Genomic DNA, 23,831 nt, shown 5'->3' on the forward strand with positions numbered 1-23,831 from the left:
CCGGGACTGCAAAGACCAGTATCCAAAATGACATGGCTCAGTAAGTCCTCGGGACAGCTAATTCACCCACTCATTCATTCGTTCACCCACACTCTCATTCATTCACCCACACTCTCATTCATCACTCATTCATTCACTCACTCATTCACTTACTCACACACTTTCATTCATTCACTCACACACATTCATTCACTTACTCACTCACTCTTTCATTCATTCACTCACACACATTCATTCACTCACTCATTCACTTACTCACACACTCTTTCATTCATTCACTCACTCATACACACTCATTCATTAATTCATTCATTCAACAATTACGTAGCATCCACTGAGGCGCAGGCACAATTCTAGGTGCTAAAGACCAAAAAGCAAAACACACAACCCGACCCTTATGGTGCTTCTGTCTATTGACTACTTTGAGTTACCTGCCTGCCTTAGGGATTCTTCTGCTCCTGGGTATTATGGGACTGTGGCTTGCTCAATTTGGAAGTATCCTCTGTTCTGCTCCATGCCATCTCTCTTACTGGTGCTAAAGACATGTGATTGCTGAAAGTAATGACTTAAATCTGCCCGAGTGAGAGTGGATTAAGGACTAGGCAGAAGGAAAGCTCTCACCATTACAGACTCCACTAAGTACCACTCATATGTTAACAGACAAACTTCACTGTGGTTCCGTGAGGCAGAAACTTCATGGTAGATCTGTATCAGGTAGATATGGTATCAGGTAGATATATCACTGTTTCACAGAGGAGATACGTAGGTTGCCTAAGATCTAATAACCCAGCAAGTAAGTGGTATTCAAACCCAGGTCTGCCTGACTCTGGAAGTCAAGTCCTTACCTTTTACAGAGGACCTCTCCTTACCCCGCTCCTGCCATTACTACTAAGGGTTGGGGGAGATCAGCCATCATTGTGCTTCTCTACCTTTTCTGAATCTCCACTATCCATGAACAATTTTTATTTTTTTGGTCAAGGAGCTGCTATCTTAATGACAAAGCTACTAAATGATAAGCCCTGGGCCCCAGGGGCCCCCATTCTGTGGCAGCATTATATTTTAATGACAGATGAGCAAGAGACAGCTACTAATTTTAATATGTTTACTACGCACATGGCCACTTTGCAACCTTTCACTGGGATCAAATACTTTTATTTATTCCTTATAGTGTCTTTTCCTTATTGATTTTCCTCACTTTTCCAAGGTATGAAGGCATCACAAGCCCACGTGCTGATAGGATCTCTTCCTTGCTAGTACTAATATGTGTACAGGTCTTATTGCATTGGTTAGAACTTTCTAAACAGTATTAAACAACTGTCATAAATGTGCTTGTTTTGATTCTGATGTTTTCCAAAATGCTTCCAAAGGTTCCCCACTAATTATAAGAATTTATCAATTTTACACACACACACACACACACACACACACACCTTCAGATGCACACAAGCACATAATTTGCTTTTTTTTGGTGACAAACTAGTTTACTATTTATAGTTTTAATAATTTCTAAAATTATTTTTAAGAAAGGATGTCTCGGGGCACCTGGCTGGCTCAGTCGGTAGAGCATGTGACTCTTGATCTTGGGGTTTTAAGTTCGAACCCCACACTGGGTACAGAGATTGCTTAAAAATAAAGTCTTAGAAAGAAAGAAAGAAAAGAGAGGGGGGAGGGAAAAATAAGGGAGAGAGATGTCTCCTGACATTCTGAACTACTCTAGATGTTCTTGATGGTATCAGGACTACTTGGAGATACTTTAGGGTTAGAGTATATACAATCATGTCTGAGTAGTCCTGTTGCCCTTCTTCTGGAGTTTGTCAAACGATAGGTCTCATACCAGCACCTGGGTAAGACACTATCTCCTGCCCTGACCTTCTGGTCAACCCAATAGCTTCCAAGGTTAATTTGAAAAAGAAAGAAAGAAAAAAACCAAACGGGTTTGTTTGTGTTTTTTTAAAAATGGGCATCAAGAAGTCAGTTGGGGTTGGAGCCAGTTTGGGGGGGGGTCACGTGACCAAGAAGGAATTCTGACCACATCAAACAAGAGAGAACCAGCCTGTTCACTGGGCTTGTTTTTCAAAATGTCAGAGTCATTAAAAGAAAAGAAAAGAAATCAGTAACCTGCCTTTAGACTTCCTTTGGGTAACGTAGTCCTTTGGAGAAAGTCAATGAAGTGACAGTAATCTCTGCCATTTCAATGTTTGATTTTAATGGTGAAAGAGAAACACAGATGCCAACCATGGCTTTAGAGTCTGTCAGGTGCTTGCACTGATTGTCCTCAACAGATAATGACACAAGTAAGGAGGGCATTCTCACCACTGCCCCTACGTTACCAATTAAGACTGATCCTCCCAACAGTGGACATACCAGCTCTGCGTCACTTGACTAGTCAGTGAGGAAGCCAGAATTCACACTCAGTTTTGCTCGAGTTCAAATTCCTTCCACTTACTATTTTTGGGTAACCTTGGTCAAGTTCCTTCCCACTCTAAAACGCAACCAGTATTTTCTACTTGCCTCTGGAACTGAAGGAAGCCAGGAGCTGCCTTCATGATTCTTACATGATAATTCGCTGTGTCTGAATTACATGAATGCTGCCATTTGCAGTTCGCCTACACTAAGTGCTTTACTGTGTACAACCTACAAGGTTGGTGTTATTACCCCTACATTGCAGACATGGAAACAGAGGTTGAGAGAAGTTCAGAAATGTGCTCAAGTCATGTTGGTGTTGAAAGCAGGCCATCTGCCTCTAAGGCCTGAGCTTTGATACTGGGAAAGTATCCAGTATGTGTGTTTTAATTATTATTATTATTATTATTAAGTAAACTCCATGCCCAATGTGGGGCTCAAACTCATGACCCCAAGATCAAGAGCACATGTTCTACCGACTGAGCCAGCCAGAAGCCCCAGTATGTGCTTGTTTGTTTAAGATTTTTATTTATTTATTTGAGAAAGAGAAAGCATGAGTCAGAGGAAAAGTGGAGGGCAAGCAGACTCTGTGTGAGCACAGAGCCCGACACAGGGCTCGATCCCACGACCCCAAGATCATGACTTGAGCTGAAACCAAGAATCGGACACTTAACCAACTGAGCCCCCCAGGTGCCCCCCAGTAGGTGCTTAAAAAAACAAACAAACCACAATGTTCAACACACACAAACTGCAACCCTAAATCTGGCCAGCTTTTTGCCTATGCCCTTGGGTTCAGGAGAGGGAACAGACAGTGCAAAGGAAAGCTCACGTGGACCAGCAATATTTCCAAAACTGATCCCTGGGGGAAGATTTTGAATTCACATCCTAGTGAACGTCAGTACACAAGAGACTGCCACTCCTCGCCTGGGGCTTACCCAAAGAACCGCCGCACTACAAGCCATCCTCACACCAATCCCACGAGGCAGGCATGATTAACCCCCATGTTACAGACGAGGAAGCGGAAGTTAAGCAACTTCCATCCTATCACTGATAAACAACTGAGCCCAGGATGTGGACACATAGGTTCCCTTGCCTGCGTTATTTTTAACCATATTCCACTCCTGCCTTGGTGGACCACATTCTGGGATGGACCTGTTATATATTAACAGAAAACAGATTCTTGCATTTGGGCATCCAGTAATAGTGACATAACATGTAAGCCAGGGTGTTGGAGACTAGCAGAAAGCTGGTCCCCACAAACAAGCTTCCAGGTGTTTGCTAACGTTGAGGTGTGCTCTCTTGGTCAATCATCAATCCAGTAATATGCTGCCCATTAGGGGAGCAGAACAGGAAGCAAAACGCCTGTCTGCAGCAGCCCCGGCTTGGGATGAGGCCACTTGTCTCTGAGGAGAAAGAGCCGGAGGGTCTGAAGGGAAACCCCAAGGGCCTTCAAGCAAGAGGAGCGGAGACCTGGAGGGTTTCGTGGGCTATGTCTCCCATAAGCCCCCCTTCTCCAGAGCAGCTTGGGCGATCCTTACCCCTAACCTGTTTGGGTCTCCAAGAGACTCACAGAAACTTGCCTGTGCCTCTCTCATTTGCACAGACTGCTACAGGGGAGAGCAGGGCGTCTGCACAGACCACAACCCAGGCTACCCCTCCCCTTGGAAACTACACACTGTTTTTCCCTCCAGGGAGCTGGGGACTCAGTCACCTGTGACTCACCATTCCTGTGTTGCCTACACAGTGCACACACGTCAAGGTCTGAAATGACATCTGCTCCCCGTCCCCGTCCCCCCTACGCCCCCCCACCGCTCCAGCCCCCACCTGCCTCTGGGTCAGACACCTTGAGGGAGTGTGTGCAGCTCCGCCTTGAGCGTGGAAGCTGGGAACCAGCAGCTCCTCCCCCACAGAAACACAGAGCGTGACCCAAAGAATAAAGTTTTCCATTTCCTGCCCTTACCGGTGTCGTAATGCCTGTCTCTCTCACCAGTCGTGCTCCCCTGCCCTTGTGTGGCTAGAGAGTGAGAGCCTTGTCAATTCAAATTGTCTATTCCTCACCAAGTGTGCTAAACTTACATCTGGGTGTGGGCTGTGGGTATGGGGGACACGGACATCCACATCACGCCACCACGGCGTTTCTCAACTCTATGACATGGTGCAGAGTCTTAACTTGTTAGCACACTTGCCCCCCCAAGCTACTGTATTGTTCTCACCCCCATTTTATAGCTGAGAAAGAAAGACACAGACTAAGAGTTCAGTAACCCGCCCAAGGCTACTCAGCTATTAAGTGCGGGAGCTGGGATTTGAACCCTGGTCCCTGGAACTTCAAAGTCGGTGTTTCTCACTGGGCAAGCACTGCCCCACCCCACCATTCTGTGCTGTGCTCTTCCGTGAGGTACATCAAGAAGCTCAAGAAGCTTCCCTCCATCCCTACCACCCTTTAAATCCTGACTCAGTTTCTCTCTATGCCAGCACCTGGGGACGGTGAAGAGAAAGAGGGGGCTTGTTTCCAAGTGAAGTCCTCTCTGAGGTGAAAAGACTGGCTTTGGAGGCCTTGGTGGGGGGTGGGTAAGAATGAACATTTTATCAACGCAAATGTCTTTGGCGGGCCCCAAAACAAACAGGGTCCCACCCGGCTTGCTCCTTTATGAGGCATTCAATCAATAAAATGAGAGCAGAACTCTGTCAGATTTATTGGCTAGGTTCAAACCGAACACCTCTTCTACCCGCCAAAGGCTGGGTCACCGGTCCTACCTTTCCGTTCCAACTCTGGACAGCCCCCATTTTCCCCGAAGGGGCTACAATGGCTCATTGTTTGAGGCAGGCCTTGTGAGAAGTTGTGTTTGTTTTGCCTCTTATCTTATCAGCTCCAGAGCGACAATGGCCCAGGTGTACTCACCATTTTACCATCAGGTGAGAGGAGATTGTGGCCAGGGTCCAGACTGGCGGGAGAGACTTGCTGTAAAACGGACTGGCTGGTCACCATGGCGCTGTTGCCATGGTGGCTGATTGTTGAGGCGGAAGTGACCTCACTGTTCCCCGGCTGGCTGTAGCGGACGCCTGCAAAACAAGACGGACCCCACAGCAGCCGTGAGTGCCCCCAGGGCCTTGGAACACAGACTCGGCTCCCCTTGTTGGCAAGGGTGGACGCCAGGAAGGCCAAGTAGCCTTCTCCTCCCCCCACCGTCTGCTCACAAGAAACGCTGGCCATCTTTCTCTAGGTTAGAGGTGGCGTGGGCTTGACTTCAAATTCTAGAATGTAAGCTCCCCAAGGGCAGGGCATTTTTGTCGGTTTTGTTTTGTTCATGGTGGTATCCCTAGTGTCTTGTCACTTGGTAACCACTTCATACATACCTGTCAGAGGAAAGAAGGAAGAAAGGAAGGGAGCAGGGAAAGAGGAAGGGAGGGCAGGAGGGAGGAAGGAAGGAAGGAACTCCAAAGCACGAGAGGATTCCCCTCGTTGTTGCTTTAGCGTAATTGTTTCAGGATTTAGGTGCGGAGATTGGCCTTCTCTTCCTGGTAAGAGTATTTCTTTTACTCTTCCAAATGCCTTCTAGAAATGTTTTCCCAGCACTCATGGCAATGTGGAGCCTGCCAAGTGCGAGCAGACCCATTCTACAGAGAGGCACTTGCCCAGGGAGGACCCCTGCATGAGCCATAGCAGAAGGCATCCATCGCTGCACACCATGGTTTTGGCTGAGACAGAGAGGCCCCTGGGGGGACACGGGCAGAGCAGGACAGGGATGTGGGGCTGCGGCTGGGAGTCTTGGGCTCTGTAATTCACATTCCTCTGATGGGGTCCCATCTGGCTGACTTCCCAGGGCCCAGGGGAAGGTGCAGCCACCAGGAGGTGGGGCAGGGAGCACATCCTGGAGGGATGTGGATGATTAGTCTGCAAGGGAGGGGAGAACCAAGCATGCTTATAGCTTCACTGCTCTGACTCTGCCTCTTGCTCAGGAACCAAAACAGAGGTCTGCGCTCAGAAAGGCAAAAGTGCTGTGCAGAGGTGGCCTACAGAAGGAAGGAGAAAGGGGGTGGGGGGCAAAGAACCCGGGCCCAATTTGCAGGATCAAAGTCTCGCAGGATGTGCCCAGGAGACAGCCAAAGACAAAGCTGGGGGGTCTCCGGGACACCTCACCTAAGCTCAAAGCTGATGGAGACCATGTTCTTGTTTTTCACTTTGGATTCAACAAAAAGGTTTGAGGGACCCTGGGTCTACCTGCAAGGTAGGGAGATGGAATGCTCTCGGCATGCCATTGCTTGGAGAGGTGGGCCAACTGTCTGACTACAATTCTCCATCTGCCAGCTTTCCCCATATTAACTCTGACTGTATCAAGGACACTGGTTCTGTTGGTCTGTCTCCCGCTGCCCTGCTTCCTGCTCCCCCAGGGCCCCACCCTCCCGAGGAGGCTACAAAGCCCCCCCTCCCACCAGGAGCCTCCAAATCACTAACACGAAGCTTGCCAAAAGGAGACCCAAGCCAGTTTTCCTGGCACCATCCAAAGGACGTTACCCAAGGCTGATATGACCCAGAGCCATAAGGGACTAGGAAGAAAACAAACAAATGCTAAGGCAGACTTCCAACCTTCAAAAGCAATCTGCCTGACTCTGAGCGGCTATGTGTTCTACGGACCTTCTTCTATTGGTGGTTGTCCTCATCCTTTGATGCTTGGGGCTGCTGGTAGGGGTGGCAGTGGGACAGCATTGGAATTTGGTGGTTATTGGTCTAGGGCACTCCACTTTTGGGGGAACAGGAGCCATAATGTTAAAAGGAGGAAAGGCTTCCCTGCCTCCAAACCAGCACCCCTTGCCTGGTCCTGCCCATGTTCCTCCACAGCCACCTGCAGTCCCCAAAGTCTCTCTACTCTGCCCCACTGGGTCACATTAGGTTCCTTTTCTCCACTCACATTTCCCACTGGACTCCTGGCAGGGTGTGTCCCAACAGCTCCCAGTGCTATTATGCAGAAAAAAAAGATGTGTGCCTTGTGAGCTCAGGAGCCAGAGCAGATCCCATGGAAAAGAGGGAGGCTGGTTTTACATCAGCAAGAGAAAGAGATTTCTGACAAGGAGGGACAGTGAGGAAGACCGTGGGCTCAGGAGCTAGAGAAACTCGGGCTTGATTCCTGAATTTGCTCTTTGGAGATGATCTTGGGAAAATGACTTTTCTGTCTGTGCCATAGCCTTGTCTCATACGATGGAGGAAACATATCCTTAACACAGTGATCTCGAGATAGGAGAAAATATCTGTAAGTCTCCTAGCCTAATGCTAAAAAGGGGTAACTATAGGTGGGGAGGGGACTAGTATGGAGAGGGACCCCAAGGTACCTGTCCTAAGACTCTGGAATTCTAGACAACCCGGGGCAGGTGCTAAGCACCCAGTGGAATGACCTGTCCTTGGAGAAGGGCTCCCCAAGGATCCTTCCCTGAAGAAGCCCTGAGGTTTTGCTCTGGAAGCAACCTGGGAGGCAGGCCTGGCCTCTGCTGCTCTCATTCTTTCCTTCTGGAGGGACTGGACTTCACCCTGTTTTCTCCGACTCCCGGGCCAGCTATTTACCTCCCCAAGATGCTCTGCTCCGGAGAGCGCGGTGATAACGCGAGGAGTCAGGTGTGCGTTCCTCTCCCAGCCCGTCCCCGCCATCGATTCAGCCTCAAGTCAAACAGACTCCGGTTGTAGCCTATTTAATTTGGCCGAAGGAAGAGGGCCAGTCCTCTGATGATCAAATATGGGTCATGGAGAGGCTTCTCCCCTACTGCAGGCTACAGAATTATTTATTTAAAAATAATTAACCAAGGATATCCACAGGAAACAAAAGCCTCCTTTTAGGAAGGAGCCTGGCAGAAGGGATGTCGAGAGCCATTTGTTAGAACCCCAGCAATGTAGCCCGAGGCTGCCGTGGTTTTTAAACCTCGTTTTCTCGCCCAGCAGAACTTCATTCTAGGAGAAATGTCAAGGTGGGGCTGTTGTGTTAAAAGACCGGTGGGCCTAGACCTCTGGATAAGAGGGAGCATCGGGAGGGAGTTAGGGGATCCCTCTTTGATCCCAGCCCTGCCTTCAGTGTATTGGGGGAACCCCAGCTTCCTCACCTCTGAGCCCGCTGGGAGAGGGGGCTGCTATCACCCCCTGAGTGTGGTGGGAGTGAGGCAGGGGGCTGCTCGCCCGTTCCTGATTCACCTGTGACCTTTCCGACCCGTGCTCCTCTCCCCAGGAGTCTGGGAATCACTCTGGGCCCAGAGAAGGTGGCTCTGGGATCAGGCAGCCGCCTGAAAGGGCGCGTGGAGGGGGAAAGTGTATCACAAGGTATCTGCTGGCGATGCACCAGAAATAGTGTTCTCGTTGGAGGAAGGAGAGGCCAGGTCCTTGGGTATTTCACAAACCCAGAAGAGCGCTTCAAAGGAGAAGGAGCGAGGGGGAGGCTCTGGAACCCAGCAACCTGGGCTGAAATCCTGGTTTTACCACACATGCGCTGTGTGACCTTGGGGAAGTGACTAAACCTCCCTGAGCTTCAGTTTCTTTGCTGTTTAACAGTCTCTGCCCCTTAGGTCAAGACGAATGACCTTAAGAGATGTGAAAGTCCCCAGAAACTGCCTAGCACATAACAATTGCTCAAGATACCTCAGCTCCTTCTACCTTGGGACCATCTTTGTCTAAAAGATGTTTTCAGGAAGGCTGAGATCACAAAACTTGACTGAGCCCCTGTCACAGGCCAGGTACTACACTAGGGCAGTAGAATGGCCTCTCCCCTTCTTCCTTTACCTCCATGAACTCTGAACGGGAATATACCACCAGGGCTCTGGTTTAATACGACTGACTGAAGATGCTGAGTCAATAGCCCCAGAGGTCCCCGGAGGTCCAGAGGAGACAGACAATGCCAGAAGGTGGTCTTCTACCTTGCACTCACTTCCTGGCTCAAGGCACTCACTGGCCACGTCCCCATTGCTGGTCCTAGGAACCACAGCACGTTGTGTCCAGCAGCCAAAGTCCTCCCAGCTAGAATCCAGAACCATCCCTGAGGTCCTGGGGAGGAGGTGACCTACTTCACCTGTTCCTAGGCCTCAGGATCATGGGTATGGGGCTCTTTCTAAATTCCTGATGGCATGTGGGACAGAGACAACACATCCAGTTTCCATGCAATACGACTGGTCAGAAGTATCAAGGCATGACGGAACTCATGGTTCCAGAAGCCAGCATCTTCACACTCGGCTTCCTGTGCCAGCACCCTCCTACAGGGCACTCTTCACTTTGCTGCAGCCAGGGATTTCTTTCCGAAACAAACTCGTACCATGTCATTGCCCTGTTTGGAAATCCAGCATGGCCCCTCACTGCCTCCTGTAAAAGCCACAACAGCAAGGACTGGCAGAATCAGGCCTTTGGGACTCCAAGCACCTTGGCTGTAGCCTCTCACACAACGCCCCCATACAGCCATATCAGAGCACCTGCTGTCCGTCATGTTGGCCTGTTCACCCCCTGCTTCCATGCCTTTGCTTCTGCTGTTCCCTCTGCTGGGAAAGCTCTTCCCTTCTTCTCCATGTCACATCTTTTTTGTTAAGAGGGCTTAATGTCACCACTTCTGTGAAGCTCTCCTTGATTCATCCTGGTAGTTACCTGCTTTGCCCTTTGCATTTTACACACAGTTGAGAACCTTACAGCAGGAGTCCGTCCCCTGGCACCATATGTTCCTTTGACAGGGTACTTCTCTTTCCCTCTTAAAGGAAGGCATGGCTATTTACTCATTGTGGCATCCTCAGAGCCTCACAGAGAGCCTGGGACTGTGACTATTTACTGAAAGAAGGAATGAGCCCTCAGCTGCTTTGAGCAGGCATGCCCCAGGACAAGAGAGCATCCCTTCCGGCGGAAGGAGAAAATGCAGTCAGTCCTACGGCAATGCTGGTGTTAAAAGCATGCATCTGTTCCAATTCTATTGATACATTATGGAATAATCTGAATGCAACGTGAATTTCCCATTTGAGGAATCCAGAAACCTGCACCCAGCCAAGCGGAGCCACAGGGGAAAACACTGAACACATTAGTGTGCACGTGCACACGCAGACGAACACACACACCCCCTTCAAGCCTCTACCAGCTACCAGCAGTTCCCTGCATGGGCTATCGGCCACCTCCACCCATATCTGGAGTTAGAACTTTCCCTTCAATTTCTGACAGTCCTCCGCCCACCACCTCATGGGAACTCACAGGCTGAAGCCCTTGTGACACCTGCTCCCCTTTGCAAACTTTAGGGCTCTTTCAAGGTAAAATGCCATATATTGTTGCACTGAAACACTTCCTAACCAGTTCACAGGAGTAAAACTCTGCTCATCTTTTTATTAGATTTTTATCTCTTCAAAGGGTGTCACTGGAGAAGTTTTGAGTAGTGTGTCCTTAACCCCATTCCCCCCCAACCCATAAACCTCATGGTTTATGCGTGACTTTACAGAGCACTGTGGTTTTTCTGATGTCAATGTCAGCTTCTACAGAACTGGCTATGGACCTGTGTTTGAGGCCAGACACAACTGCCTTGCAGGAGGACCTGGGAGAGGACCCACTCAGGGTGTAATTAACCACAAGGACTTTTCAGAAACCTGTGCTTCAGGGGGCGGGAACTATAGCTCCCTGAGAGCTTCTAAAAACAGCCGGAATGCCACAATTCCAGAAATCAACAGGCCATCAGCATCGAGACACTTGAAATGAATTCTCTCTGTCTCTCTGCCTTGATGATCCTGGGCCGGTCAACTTGGGCATCTCGGCATTCTTATCTACAAGATGGCCGTATGGATTTTCCTTCCTCAGAAGCCAGAATACTGAGTGAGTAAAATAAAGTGAGAGAAGCACCGGGTTTTCCGGGGAGAGAAAAAGCCGGGCAAACAGAAGAGCCATGTCAGCCAGGGAAACATGACCAGAATTGCTCTTTTATAGGAAGTGGGGGGAAGAGGGGGGTGAGGCCTCCTGGGCAATTGTGAAGCTTGGCTTGTCCCCACGTGGCCTCTGGCACTGAAGCCAGGGCCCCCATTTTCCTGGGGTCTGTGAGTTGTACCCAGAATCTGGTGGGATGCCTTTCACCCTTGACGTTTCCAAGCCAATCTCCCATCCCTGATAATGCAGGAATGTTCCTCCAACCGGTGGACCTTTGCCAGCGCGAACGAGCGTCCCAGCCACCAACAGAGTAAACATTACTCAACGGGCCAGGGCTCTGTCACACACATTCTTCCCGTGTGTTTCTAACCTCATGCAGAGCACAGCCCAACCCTGTTGGGTAGAGAAACTGGGAACTTAAGCCCAGGCAAGAGGGAGCGTGTGAAGGAGAAAAGGAAACAACCCTGTCCATCAATTATGGGCAGACAGAGCTGTCTTTGCTATGACGCCAGAACTCAGGGCCAGGGAGGGGGTCAGGAGGAATCAGGTCAGTCCCGATGGGGGCCCGGTAATGGTGTCCACAGCAATCCACTCCCCCTTTTTCCACATGATTCCGTCTTGGGAACTTCTGAGACGCTCATCTGGGATAAAAGTGGGCGCACCGTTCCCCGCTGTGTGACTAGAACTCCAGCAACGAGAGCTTTCCATACAGGAGACAGCCCTGCTGCCTCAGTGTCCTCATCGGCGACACGGGACTCCTGCCAGTTCCTAGTCCTATTTCCTCCTCTCTGGGCATCAAGATTAATGTTTGCAGAGAGTTCAGGAGATTAAAAATCTGAAAGCCTGAGAGGAAAAAGCTGATGTAAGATGAAAGCAGTTCAAACACTAGGCTGGTTTCAATTCCACATCGCCTTCTACCTGAGGTGGCTCGGTGAGGAGGCCGGCTCGTAAGGGCAGAAACACAGACAGGCCCGCGGGGACGGTAAACACTCTTGAACTCAAGGAGTAAAGTGGAGTGATACTTAAGGGAAGCCCACAAACTGGTTTTCTTATAAAAATCAAAGCAGAGGGAGCCAAGAAAAGAAAGGGGGGAAAAAAAGTCGTTTTCCATTAAAGCATCTTGGCTGAGAACAGACCCTAACGTGTACAGAGCGCCTGAGAAAATCACACATGTGTGGAGGTAGAAGGGCAACAGAAACTCTGCCTGTCCTCCCCATGAGGCCCGCTGGGCCACCCCGCCAGGTCCTTACCCCAGAGTCAGTGGCTACAGGTAAACATCAGACAACTGGCAATGAGCACTACAGCCTAGAGTCCGTGGCTACAAGTGAGAGAGGCCAGGCTGGCCCTTGAGAGCTCAAGAAGTCCTCACCTCTGTGAGTGCCCTACACACGCTGCTCTCCGTGTGTCCCAGATGCCCATCTGACAGAATGGAAAACTGAGGTTCAACGAAGAAGAGGTTATTTTCACTACCTCTGGCTCCTTGTCTCCCCTCCAAAGCTGACCCTTCTTCCTCTTTCCTGTAGACCCTGAATCGATTCCAGGTAAGCTGGGCTCCATCATGAGCCACCAATGGTTTGAAATGGTTTTGTTTACTTGTTGCTTGGCTGTATCCCTTGCTGGAATGTACATCCAATGAGGGCAAGACCTTGCTTGCCTTCTCCACTGTGTCCTCAGCGCCTTGCACAGGGCCTCGCCCATTTATTTTTATTTTCATTTATTTAATGATTCCATTTTTATTTATTTGAGAGAGAGAGAGAACGTGCGTACACAAGCAAGGGGAGTGGCAGGGGGAGAGGGAGCAGACTCCCCGCAGAGCAGGGAGCCCCGTGCGGGACTCGATCCTGCAGGACTCTAGGGTCATGACCTGAGCCAAAGGCAGACGCTTAACTGACTGAGCCACCCGGGCGCTGGGAGCCCAGCCATGTAGGCACACAGTAAATACTGTTGGAACAAGCAGCTGATGAATGAATCACTACGCTCCGGCCCTGTGTAGGACCCACACTGCCGATCTGCTGAACAGAACGGTGGAGAAGTGGGAGTGGGAAACATCTCTCCTCTAGATCTCCTGGTTTTGCTGAGGTTAGTGGGAGCCATGCCTCTTGAAGAAGGGAGAAGGGGGAGCAAGAGAGGAGGAGAAAGAGAGTAAAAGATCATCAAGGTAGATATAGCAGAGACATGTTTGGGTGACTTGGTGTTGGAAGGCCAGAGGCTGGTGCACAGTGGTGTAAGTATCACGTATGAAGCAGCAGAGATCTCGGGCAGAGCTCTGCCTGGTGTGAAAAAGGGCCAATGGGGCACCTGTGGGGAGCCTACCCATTCCCGATTTCTTGAGACCTAAACATAACCCCCATTAGCTGCTTTAAGGGGGACGGGAATGGGTGCTTCCATAAGTACAGGATGACCATTTCTAAATGTTTGGGGCTGTGGGTGGGAACCCAAATTTAGACTCACCCTGTGAGAACCCAGTATGGGGCCTCATCGGGTGACTTTGAGGAAGGATTAATTAATGGGAATTTGCTGTGGCAACATGAGTCACTTAAATGCCTTTTTCTCCAAAGGAAGTTGGAGTAAAACTGAGAAGGGTTAATGGTGGACATCATTAGGGTAAAGGCAGGGAGGACAGACAGAGCCCGGCTGTAGTCTGGCTCCTGGGGTCTCTCTTCTCAGAGGCAGCCTTTGCAGGGAGGGGTAATGCGGCTGCAACAAAGGCCCCTGGGCTTGGCTGGCGAGGAGAATGATGATGCTTCTAGTGGGTCTGGGCAACGGGGGAAGGCTATAAAGCCATCAGCAGACTGAGCCACTAGGTGTCCACACAAAAGTAAGGTCCTAAAAACAGACATCTGTATTGTGACTGAAGGACTCATAAAATTGCCTCAGAAAGGAGAGGTTTTCCACTGCGACCTATTCATAAGCAGAGCCCTGCTGGGAAGTGACACCCAGGGAGAAGATCCTTTGAGGCCTGTCAAGTGTCGGAGCCGCCTCGTTATGGGCACTTGCCTGGCCAGACCCCAGCCTCTTCATCACCGCTGCCAGGCATCATCACCATCGTCATCATCATGACAGATAGCCACTGGTCACCATCTCCTGGACCCCAGTCCCAGGCAGCACCAGGTGTCACTCACCGAGGCTTCAGAGGTTGGATGGTTACTGGCTTCCACTGTCAAGGAGCACTGGCAAAGCACTCAGGGAGCGCCCCCTAAGGATAGCGGCAGCTTAGAGCCATCTTGCCAAATGACTCTGATCTGCACAACGTCCAGTCCCTTTCCTAGACCTCAGCTTGCTCAACAAAACCTCAGGAAGAGCCACACTAGCTCTTTTCTTGCCCAAGGGATGTTGGTAAGAGATCATAAGAACTAATCTAGCAGAACATTAAGCTAGTAGAACTTAATCAAAAGAGCAGACTTAACTAAGCTTGTAAATTAAACTAGTAGAAACTAAATGAGAACATTAGGAGAATGAATACTCCTGCTCTTTGAAAACTTTCTGGTAGCATTTAATGTTGGATGATCTACGTGCATGTGTGTGTATGTGTGTGTGTGTTAGGCTGTATATGCTGGTTAAGCAGCATCAATGCAGACAGTGCTGGATGATCCTGTTTCTAGGAAAGGGAACACATGCTTTAAATAACAACATACTATGTTATGTAAAATGAAACAAATACCACTCGCTCAGTTTAAAACTGAGAAACAGATAATAAAATGGGATTTATGCATTCACCTTTTTGGATGTGAAGCCCTCCCTGACAGACCTCATCACTGCAAGATACACAGAACCTTGGCCCTATGCCAGGCACCAGTTGTGGACCAGTGGTGAAGAAAGCCCACTGAGGCTCAGACGCTGGTACGGCCCAGAATTCTACCATTCAGAATACATACACAGTTCTAGAGCCTTCCAGAGCAGCTCTGTTGGCAGACAGAACAGCCTTACTTGGTTTGTTTCTTTTCTTGGACACGTAGGGATACAAACCCTCTACTTCACCTACCAGGAGGATTCTCCAGGAGGAGGAGCAGATCCATCTGTTTCCATCTGTAAACTCGAATGTTTCCATTCATGAAATATGTTGAGATATATTAAGCAGTTATTTTGTGCCCACCCACCATGCAAATCGATGTTACGCAGATGAGAGATGTTATTTAGAGGTTTCCCATCCTCGCCAAGCAAGAACTCACAGGGCTTTATTGCCAGCGCAGTCCAACAGGTGCTGGCCAGGAGGAGGCTCCCTGCAGCCACCAGGGCCAGAAGGCCTGGGCAGGCGGGCTGCCACTCAAAGGCCCTGAAAGTGTTAACCTCCAACAGGGATAGGTGTCTCGTTTCCACCCATTATAAATCTGTTTATTGTGACTGGCCCCACCCAATTTGCTGGTGCTGTAAAGCTCTAATGGTCCCTAATAAAGGTGGAAGGATTGTAAGAGCACACAGTTCCTGAAATGGGGAAGGAGCAAGGGAGAGGGACAGATGATGAACTTAACAATAAGAGATCACAATGGCCAACCTTCCGCTTCTGCGTCGTCCCAAGACTCCACAGGATCCCCCATCTCCAAATAATAATCTGTCAGACCCAAGAGGTCCAACACTCTCATTTGTCAGAATCCCTAGGAAGTGAAGCAATTGGCCCAAGGTCACTCCAATCATGGCTCAATCATGGCTCTGGAGTCTCTGGCCCTTCTCTCCGCTGCCTCACCTCTCCCAGCTCAGCAAAGGGCCATCCAGACAACCATCAACCCCTTCACGACCCTCCTGTTCCATCAGGCCTTGCAATACCCAGCCCTGACTACAGACCTCCACATCTCTTCAGGAGTTTGTTGAAACTCCCCATGCCTGACGCCCCCCCATGCCAGGTTTTGATTTTAAAAAGGAGACATGCATGCTTTTAATGAGCTTCCCAGATGCCTTTTATGTGGCCTGGGAAGGAGATGTGAGAAGCCCAGGTCTTGCCAATACTGCGATGTCATGGTTTCTGATGCCTCAAATGAGAAGCAGGGCTCCTGCACAAGAGAGACTTCCAGGGTGAAACTGCCAAGCTACACCCCTGTCAAGAACCCAGGGAAACCCAGAGCTCTTCCTTCCTCTCAAGGCCTGGAGGGCTCCAGAGCCAATAACACCTGGTTGTGGATCATCCTTAAGACGCTCAACAGCCCTCAGGAGGTAGGTACCATGATCCCTAGTTCACAGAGGAAGAAACTGAGGTTCAGAGAGACCAAGTAACCACCAGACAGTGAAAGAACCACAGATCAAGCCTGAGCCTCTCTGGGGTGCTACCACCCATGACCCAGATACACCCTTCTGAGTGTGGTCCGGGAAGGGACTGCTTGTAGCCTGTTTGCCTCAGGGGGTGTAGACTTCCCTCCGGAGCATCATTAAACACCAAAAGAGATCTGCTCCGTGTTCCTCCAACCTGAGAAGGACGTGAGTATGGGTCCTAAGAAAGTTGGTTCTTGGCTTTCTGAAAGCATCAGAGACCAAACTTCATCGATGACCTGTTTGTCTGGCCGCTGCAGCCGGAGCGGAGGGCAATGGGCAGCGGTCTAGAGCAGAAGCTGGCTCACAGGTGTAGGGGAGGAGCTTCCAGAAAAATCAGCCCTCTGGAGCTTCTGAGGTTTCCCGCATTCACTGCAGGGGGTGTGCTCCCCCTCCCCTTCCTGCTGCTCTTTTCACCTTAAGTTTGGGGGGGCTTCCCTCCTAAGAACAAAGACCATTAAGTTTCTCAGACCCGGCTTCCACCGAGGAAGGACCACACCCCCTCTAATTGGCAGATTCCCGGGGCTAATTACTCACAAGCAGGGTGCTCACGCCTCCCTGAATTAAAGGAGAAAAATGCCCTCCAGGAAATTCAGGGTCATCTTATGAACCTGACCTCCTGGCTACATGGTCATGAGCCTCTGCCCCTCCCCATGATCCTTGGCGCTTCCCCACTTTTCTCTTCCGGTTTAGTGCATTTGCACTACATGCCTATTGTACCGGACATGGCCCTGGAAGTCTGCTATGGATGTCACAGGGCAGTCGTCCTTGGAAGAATAAAAAACAGTATTCTACGAGGGAGGCCAGACTTCGCCGGCCGCAAACACCAAGATGAGTATCTAGTGGAAAACACTCAATTTGTCTAAAAACCTGGGGGCGCCTGAGTGGCTCAGTCAGCTAAGCATCTGCCTTTGGCTCAGCTCACAATCCCTGAGGTCCTGGGATTAAGCCCCACATCGGGATCCCCACTCAATGGGAGCCTGCTTCTTCCTCTCCCTGCCACTCCCCCTGCTTGTGGGTGCATGTGCGCACTCTGTGTGTCAAATAAATAAAATAAAAAAAAAAAATTCTTTAAGGGTTAGGACTGGAAGACCTCCAAGAGGAAGGGAGGGAAAGGAGGGGGGAACCCCAAAACAAGGCTGTGCAAGATATGGCATTAGCTACCATTTATGAGCACCTGCAATCTCCAGGGTGTTTCCATACATTATCTCATTTAACCCCTGTGGCATCTGTATGACTTGGTGTCCCCATTGGACAAATTGAGAAACTAGGGCTTAGTGATCACAGAGATTTGCCCAGGGTCACATAACTCATAAGTGGTCAAGTTGAAGGTGGAATTCAGGTCTTCCCCGACAGCCTGTGATTCTGTTGCTAGATCATGAAAGCAAGTCCACAGATCATCTTCAGTGTGTATGAAGCGTCTGGGTTACTGATGGTCAGGCGTCTATGGCACAGGCTGGGCAATGGGATTTTTAGAAGCTCCTTAGTTGATTTCTAAGGTGTGACAAAGTTTGGGAACCATCATCCTGGAGTGGGGGTCAGCTAACTATGGCCCACACTCCAAAGCAGCCTGTTTCTGTAGGATCCATCAGCTCAGTGTGGTTTTTACATTTTTAAATGCTTGGGGAAAAAGTTAAAAGGCGAGTATTTTGTGATGTTTGGAAATTATAAGAAATTCAAACTTCAGTCCCATAAATCAGGCGTTGCTGGAAGACCCTCACATTCGCTCACCTATATATGGTCCAGAGCTGCTTTTATTCTGCAGAGTCCAGCAGTTGTGAAAAGAGACTATAGTGCCTGAAAAGTCTAAAATATTTACTGTCTAGTTCTTTCCAGGGTAAGTGTGCCAACCCCTATACCAGACCACTAGAATAACCACAACTGAATGCTTGACTTGACCTTATTGTGGGGTTATGTTTCATTCATATCTACATCTATATATCTTCCCCATTTGTGCTTGTACTTCTCCTTGAAAAGTGGGTAGAGGCAAAATGCCAGATCTTGGGCCTTCATATCAAGAAGTTCGCTTCAACCTTCAACAACCAGGGCTCCAGGGTGGTTCCGTCTGTTAAGCATCTGCCTTGGGCTCAGGTTCTGATCTCAGGGTCCTGGGATCGAACCCCAGGGCAGTCTGTCTCTTCCTCTCCCCCTAACCCTCCCTGCTGCTCCTGCCCCTGTGTGGGTGTGCTCTCTCTCAAATAAAATCTTTAAGAAAAAAAAAAAAAAAAAAAAAAAAAACCAACAGTTTCCAAGGGCACTTCTCCAGGAACCTGCTGGCCAGGGCTCTGCCCTTGTGGGCAGCTTCCTTCCTCCTTCGAGCTGATTGGAGACAACAAGGAGTCCTTGAATCACTTAAGGGTCCTTCAGGGGGATGATTAGGCATGGCCCACCGGGCTGCCTACTGTGATAGCGCTCCCGTATCTCCCAGCCTCTCTGTGTAGTGCCTCTGAGCCCAGCCAGCCCGCAGCCAGGTGTCTTTGTATGCAGACCAGGGTCGGGCCACAACTATCAGAAGGAGGTTACCAGCAGAAGCCTCTGAAGGCTGGGCCTCTTAATCTCATTAATATCCTGATTGTCTTCCTCAATCTAGTGGCAGCCCATGGGGTGGTACTGCAAGATAAATGACCTTCAAATTTAGCAGATAAAACGACCGGCAGATAAAGTCCCGACGGAGGAGAAGCGCTCAGCTCCTAAGTGTTGGTACCAAAGTGTTTCCTGAAGTACCAGATGTTTCAAGGCAGGATTTGTTTCTTTTCTGAACTGCAATGATTACTCAGGGACAATGGGGCTTATTTGCCAGGGGGACCTTTGCTGTGGAGATGAATATTTTTACAGCCGCCCTCATAAACCCCGCCCCTTGTCTGCGGGGGGCCCCGGGAGGGGGCGGAGCTCCAGAGGGGAGCTGAGGTGCCCAGGCTGTCTCTGGGCCCCATTAAGCTGTTAAGGCATTTAGTGCCCCAGACAGGGCTGACTACAAGGGCAGTTCAAATCCCTACCCAGATGGGGCTGGGTTCATGAAAGAGGAGGCTTGAATTTCTTGCTGGGGCAGGGTGCAGAATCTTACTTGGTCAGGGGCAACTGCTGGGGGGGGTGCAGGCGGGAAGCAATAAACCAGCCAGACTGGGTGACCCCTCCATCCTTGGCCCAGCTCTCCTAAAGCCTTTTTGTCATTCAGAGGGGAACAGTAAGAATGTGGGAGAAGAAGGGACTATGGGAGTAGTGTGTGTATGTGTAGTGTGTATGTTTCCATGCCTGCTAAGTTCTTAGCATCTGCATAATGCAGAGAGATGGTAAGCGTGTGACAGTTCTAAACCTGTCTGCCACTTACTAACTATATGAACTTGGGCAAATTATCTACCTTCTAAACCTCTCCCCTTCCTACTGTAGAATGGGGGTGTGGGGACAGAAGGTTTCTACCCTTATAAGGGGGCTGTGAGGTTTAACTGAGATGATGCATATAGGCGCTCAGCCCAGGGCCTGGGACCCAGGAAATATTTAATCAACACTAGATGTTATGATTATTCACATGCAGCCATAACCCTTCCATTGGGCACTTTGGAGATTTCCTCCGGTCCTACCAATTTCTGCATCAGGGAGAAACAGCAGCAACCACACAGATATCCTGGCCCAGGGTTCGATTTGTCTAAGACCCAGGCTTCGATTCTGGTGGGTGACTTGGGGAAGACGTGTGAAGGGGACCAAGCAGGGGACGTGGGTAGCAGGATTCAATGGGTTTCAAGCTCTGATCTGACCACTGGGCCAATCAAGTCCACCCTGGGCTTGGAGAGGGGGCAACAGAGTTCGAAGGGAGGCAAGAGAACATGGCCACAGAAATGAAGTCCCCCGTGTAAAAAGGCTGCCAGTCAGGGTATCCAAAGATTATTCTGAAAGGGCTCCCTCTCACCTCTGTGTCTCACTTTCTTTCTAGGAGGATGAACCTCAACCTCCCCAAAAGATGGTGTAAGAGCGAGGACACAACATGTGGGGTGAACGAAGGCTGATGAGGTCTTTCTGCCCCTCGCTGGCAAGCTGTCCAGGTGAGTCTGCTGCAGACTGGAGTGGAGGCTACACGGAGCCCCACAGCTCATGCAGCTGGATCCCTAGCCTTGGCCCAAGCATCGGCTTCCCTTGCAGGCCAACTTCCTCCTCCTCCTTCTTGAGCCAATCAATACAAGCACCTGTCTCCAACCAGTCCCTTTCCTTGCCACAGCCCTGCTCTCTGACCTTTTGGGGGCCTTTCTCTTGATTCCGCTCCAGAATGGAGATGGGGCCATCACTCCGGGCCTCCTCAATGGCCTCAGAATGGGCTGTCATGGGGCCTCTAACCAGGGACAGCTCCTGCTGGCCAGAGCTGGAATGAGGGGGGGCGGATTGCAGATAAAGGCCTTCCAGGCTGAAGATAAATGGCTGCCGGCAGCCCGCTACAGTAACTTCAGGCCCCCAAGAAGAGCAAACAAAGGGTGCCCCTGTGACTCTCCCTGGAAAGATGAAGGCCCATCAGCGGCAGCCAGGCTGGTTCAAAGCCCCAACTTAATTGTCAATTAAGCATGCATAAGGGGGACAAAGCCATGACAGCCCTGGGCTGCATGCTGGTGCGTGATTGTAAAGGCGGGAGGGGCAGCCCCCGAAAACAGCTGATTTTGCTGACAGGGTGTTTGTGGGGCACCTTGTAACCAATCAGCTGCTGACAGAGGCAGAGTGCTCCCCCTGCCACTCCTATTGTGCGGGACATTCCAGCCCCCGGGTCACACTGTGGTCACTGTGGGCCAGTGGGACGCAACCCACCGACACTGGCCGCGAGACCAGGGGCTCGTTAGAAACGGGATGCTCTCTTCTCCAGGAAGAAGGGTCAAGGGGAGGATGGGTTTCTCCTGTGCCCCCGGGGGGCTCCTGGCTCACGTGTGGGGGGGGTTGCAGGAGAGCAGAGTAGGGGCACTGGGGCCTTGTCTCCCTGCCCCCCACCCCAGGCTCAGCCTTAGAGGGTACTAGGGCTGACGCTGACTCTGGGTCTTGGTTTCTCCCTGGCCCCCCACAGAGCTCTTCTTTTTTTTTTTTTTTCTGTGTCCAGGTACATTCTGGGCTTGGCTACAGGCCATACCAATAGGAAGCACATTGCCAGGCTCTGCAAACCGTACGCAGCCCACCCTGAGCCCGGAGCTCCAGCCTGCTGTCTGCCGAGCCTGGGGTGTGTCCCCTGGAAGCCCCAGCACAGTTCACTGCTACCCCTGCAGCCTATCACACCTCCCAGCGTCCTGCACCCCAGGCCCCAGTTCGGCCCCAGGCGCATGTCACCGCCTCTTAGGACACGATGCCCCCGGGTGTGAAAGTCCGAAGGAAACGGATGACTGCTGCCTGCCTTTCTTTCTGCGGCTGCTTGTCAAAACCGCAGTAATAATGAGAGTCGTCACCATTTATTGGGAAAGTGGGTGTTTACACGTTCTCTCATTTAATCCTCACGTGGGCCCGATGAGGCAGGTCCTCTTTCTTTGTTCTACAGACAGGCAAGTCGGACCTGGAGAAGTGACATGACTGGGTAACCCTGCTGTTGTGGGGATCAACCTGGCTAGCTAGGGGCAGGATTCAGAACCAAGTCCAGAGAACCCCCTCTCTGGGGATGCACAAGGACTGCCACGATGAGCCCTGAGTGAAAATTCAGGCAGAGGGGAAGGCGGCCACATGAACACACACAGTGTCCCCTCATTATTGCTCTATAAACAGGAGTCCCTCCCTAGAAACACACACACGAAGCCCCAGACGACAGCCTTGGGCCCTAGATGGTTCTGTGCATTCCATGCCAGCACGATGCCTTCCCAAGGAGACGAGAAGCTTCTGTGGGCAGGACGCACACGCACCTACGTGGTGCTGAGTGGGAATCGGCAGGCCCGAGTTCTAGGCACGTCTGCCACCCTCGCTCTCTTAACTTGGCCAAAGTTACTGCTTTGTTTGGGTCTCTGTTTCCTTCTTTGAAACTCCTCCCAGTTCTAGGATTCCATGATTTTTTTCAAAGACTGAGGTCTGGTCGGCGGACCCCAGAGAACCCACTCCAGGGGGACCATGCGTCTCAGGACCCCGATCAGAGGGCTCTTGGGCTGTATTTGGCATGCACCCTGCTCAGTTTCCAGTACCTGCCTGGCTCCTCTGGCCCCGCTCTGTGTCTCCTGTCAGTATACAGAAGGCCTCCGCCAACGACCCTGTGGTGACCTCACCACAACCCCAGCTTGTCAGAAAGCTGCCCAGCCTTTGTTCGGCTTGCAGGCTCCCTGACTTTGGTGTGGAGATCACAGGTCCCAGCACAATAGCCATTGTCTTCTCAATAATGCCCCTTGCCCCAACCACGCCCCCCTCCGCTCCAGCCCCTGCTCCGTGGATCACCGCGGGCGGGCAGCAAGTGCCCCAGTCATGCTCTGTGCTGGCCACATGCCGTTTGGTCTGCCCTCTGAACCCTTGCTTTGGATTTCCGTTACGGGATGGACTTACTCTGCCATCAGGCTAGTGCTCTTCAGAGGTGGGGCAGCAGGGGGGAGAGGGGGCTTCTTGGCCTTTCAAGAATAACCTGAAACTTTTCCCTGCGTGGCCGAACCTTTCCCTTCTGCAGGAGTGGGGTTCCAAGAAGGCCTCAGGCCTGGCCAAGGTACCCAGACACCCTGGAAGCAGTCATGTGGGACCAGTGTGTGCAAGAAATGCTTGGCAACAGCCCAGCTGGGCCCCCCACCACTGAGGCCAGCCCCAGACCTCAGACCGCTCCTGGCAGCAGAGCAAGCAGCTGGCAGAGTTGCAAATGAGGCCTGGTTCTCCCTTAGCAAACCCTTCCCCAGAGCAGGGGGCAGATCATGCCATCCTCTTTCTACATGGACACCAAGCCAGCCTCAGTAAGCACCGTCACGCTGGGCAGCCAGCTTTCCAGGAAGGACTAAGCCCCTGGGGGGCGGGGAGGGGCGGGGCGGGGAGAAGTGCTCTGCCTCAGACCAGGCCTGATGCACCACTCAGCATATAGGGGCGCTTTCCCACAGTGACGATGTAGGCTTTGGGCGCGACAAGCCCAAACCCCGTAGCAGAGACGCCTAACTCAGGCTGGGGGCCCAGCACAAGGCAGCGCACAGTAGGGACTCAACCAGTTTGGGCCATCTCAGCCCTGCAAAGCTGTCAGGTGAGATTCTGCACTAACTCTGGCAGAGCACCGAAGCCAGCAAGAGACTGCCAGCAGAGTGGCCCTTCCCCACAGGCCTCTGGGCTCCCCCTGCTAGGGCTGGATGGAGCCCCGGCATGGGATCTGGACGGGGTAGAGGGGACCCTGTAGTTCAGATGTGGAGTGCCAATAAAGCAGCCTCTCCCATCTCATCGG

At 51.1% G+C, this 23,831-nt stretch overlaps 1 protein-coding gene and 1 long non-coding RNA gene across 9 annotated transcripts in view; one reads left to right on the forward strand and one right to left on the reverse strand.

The window, feature by feature from the left end:
• Positions 1–23,831, reverse strand: part of HNF1B (HNF1 homeobox B) — a 51,370-nt gene that overhangs the window by 15,274 nt on the left and 12,265 nt on the right. For all 4 annotated transcript variants that reach the window (XM_004747153.3, XM_004747152.3, XM_004747151.3 and 1 more), the window contains exon 5: positions 5,303–5,463. In XM_004747153.3, coding sequence (XP_004747210.1) covers positions 5,303–5,463 — 161 coding nt within the window. The remainder of the gene's footprint in view (positions 1–5,302; positions 5,464–23,831) is intronic.
• On the forward strand, positions 5,411–23,827 carry LOC106005321. Of its 5 annotated transcripts, none has more exons than XR_006603694.1 (3): positions 5,411–5,662; positions 20,418–20,526; positions 21,558–23,827. It is a non-coding gene; the product is annotated as an uncharacterized LOC106005321 (long non-coding RNA). The 5 variants fall into 5 exon arrangements; XR_006603695.1 differs by having other exon boundaries at positions 5,412–5,624; XR_006603698.1 differs by having other exon boundaries at positions 5,413–5,493.

Source organism: Mustela putorius, unplaced genomic scaffold (genome assembly GCF_011764305.1).
Source record: "Mustela putorius furo isolate JIRA1106 unplaced genomic scaffold, ASM1176430v1.1 tig00003962_pilon_pilon_pilon, whole genome shotgun sequence".
In the NCBI taxonomy this organism is placed as follows: Eukaryota; Metazoa; Chordata; class Mammalia; order Carnivora; family Mustelidae; genus Mustela; species Mustela putorius.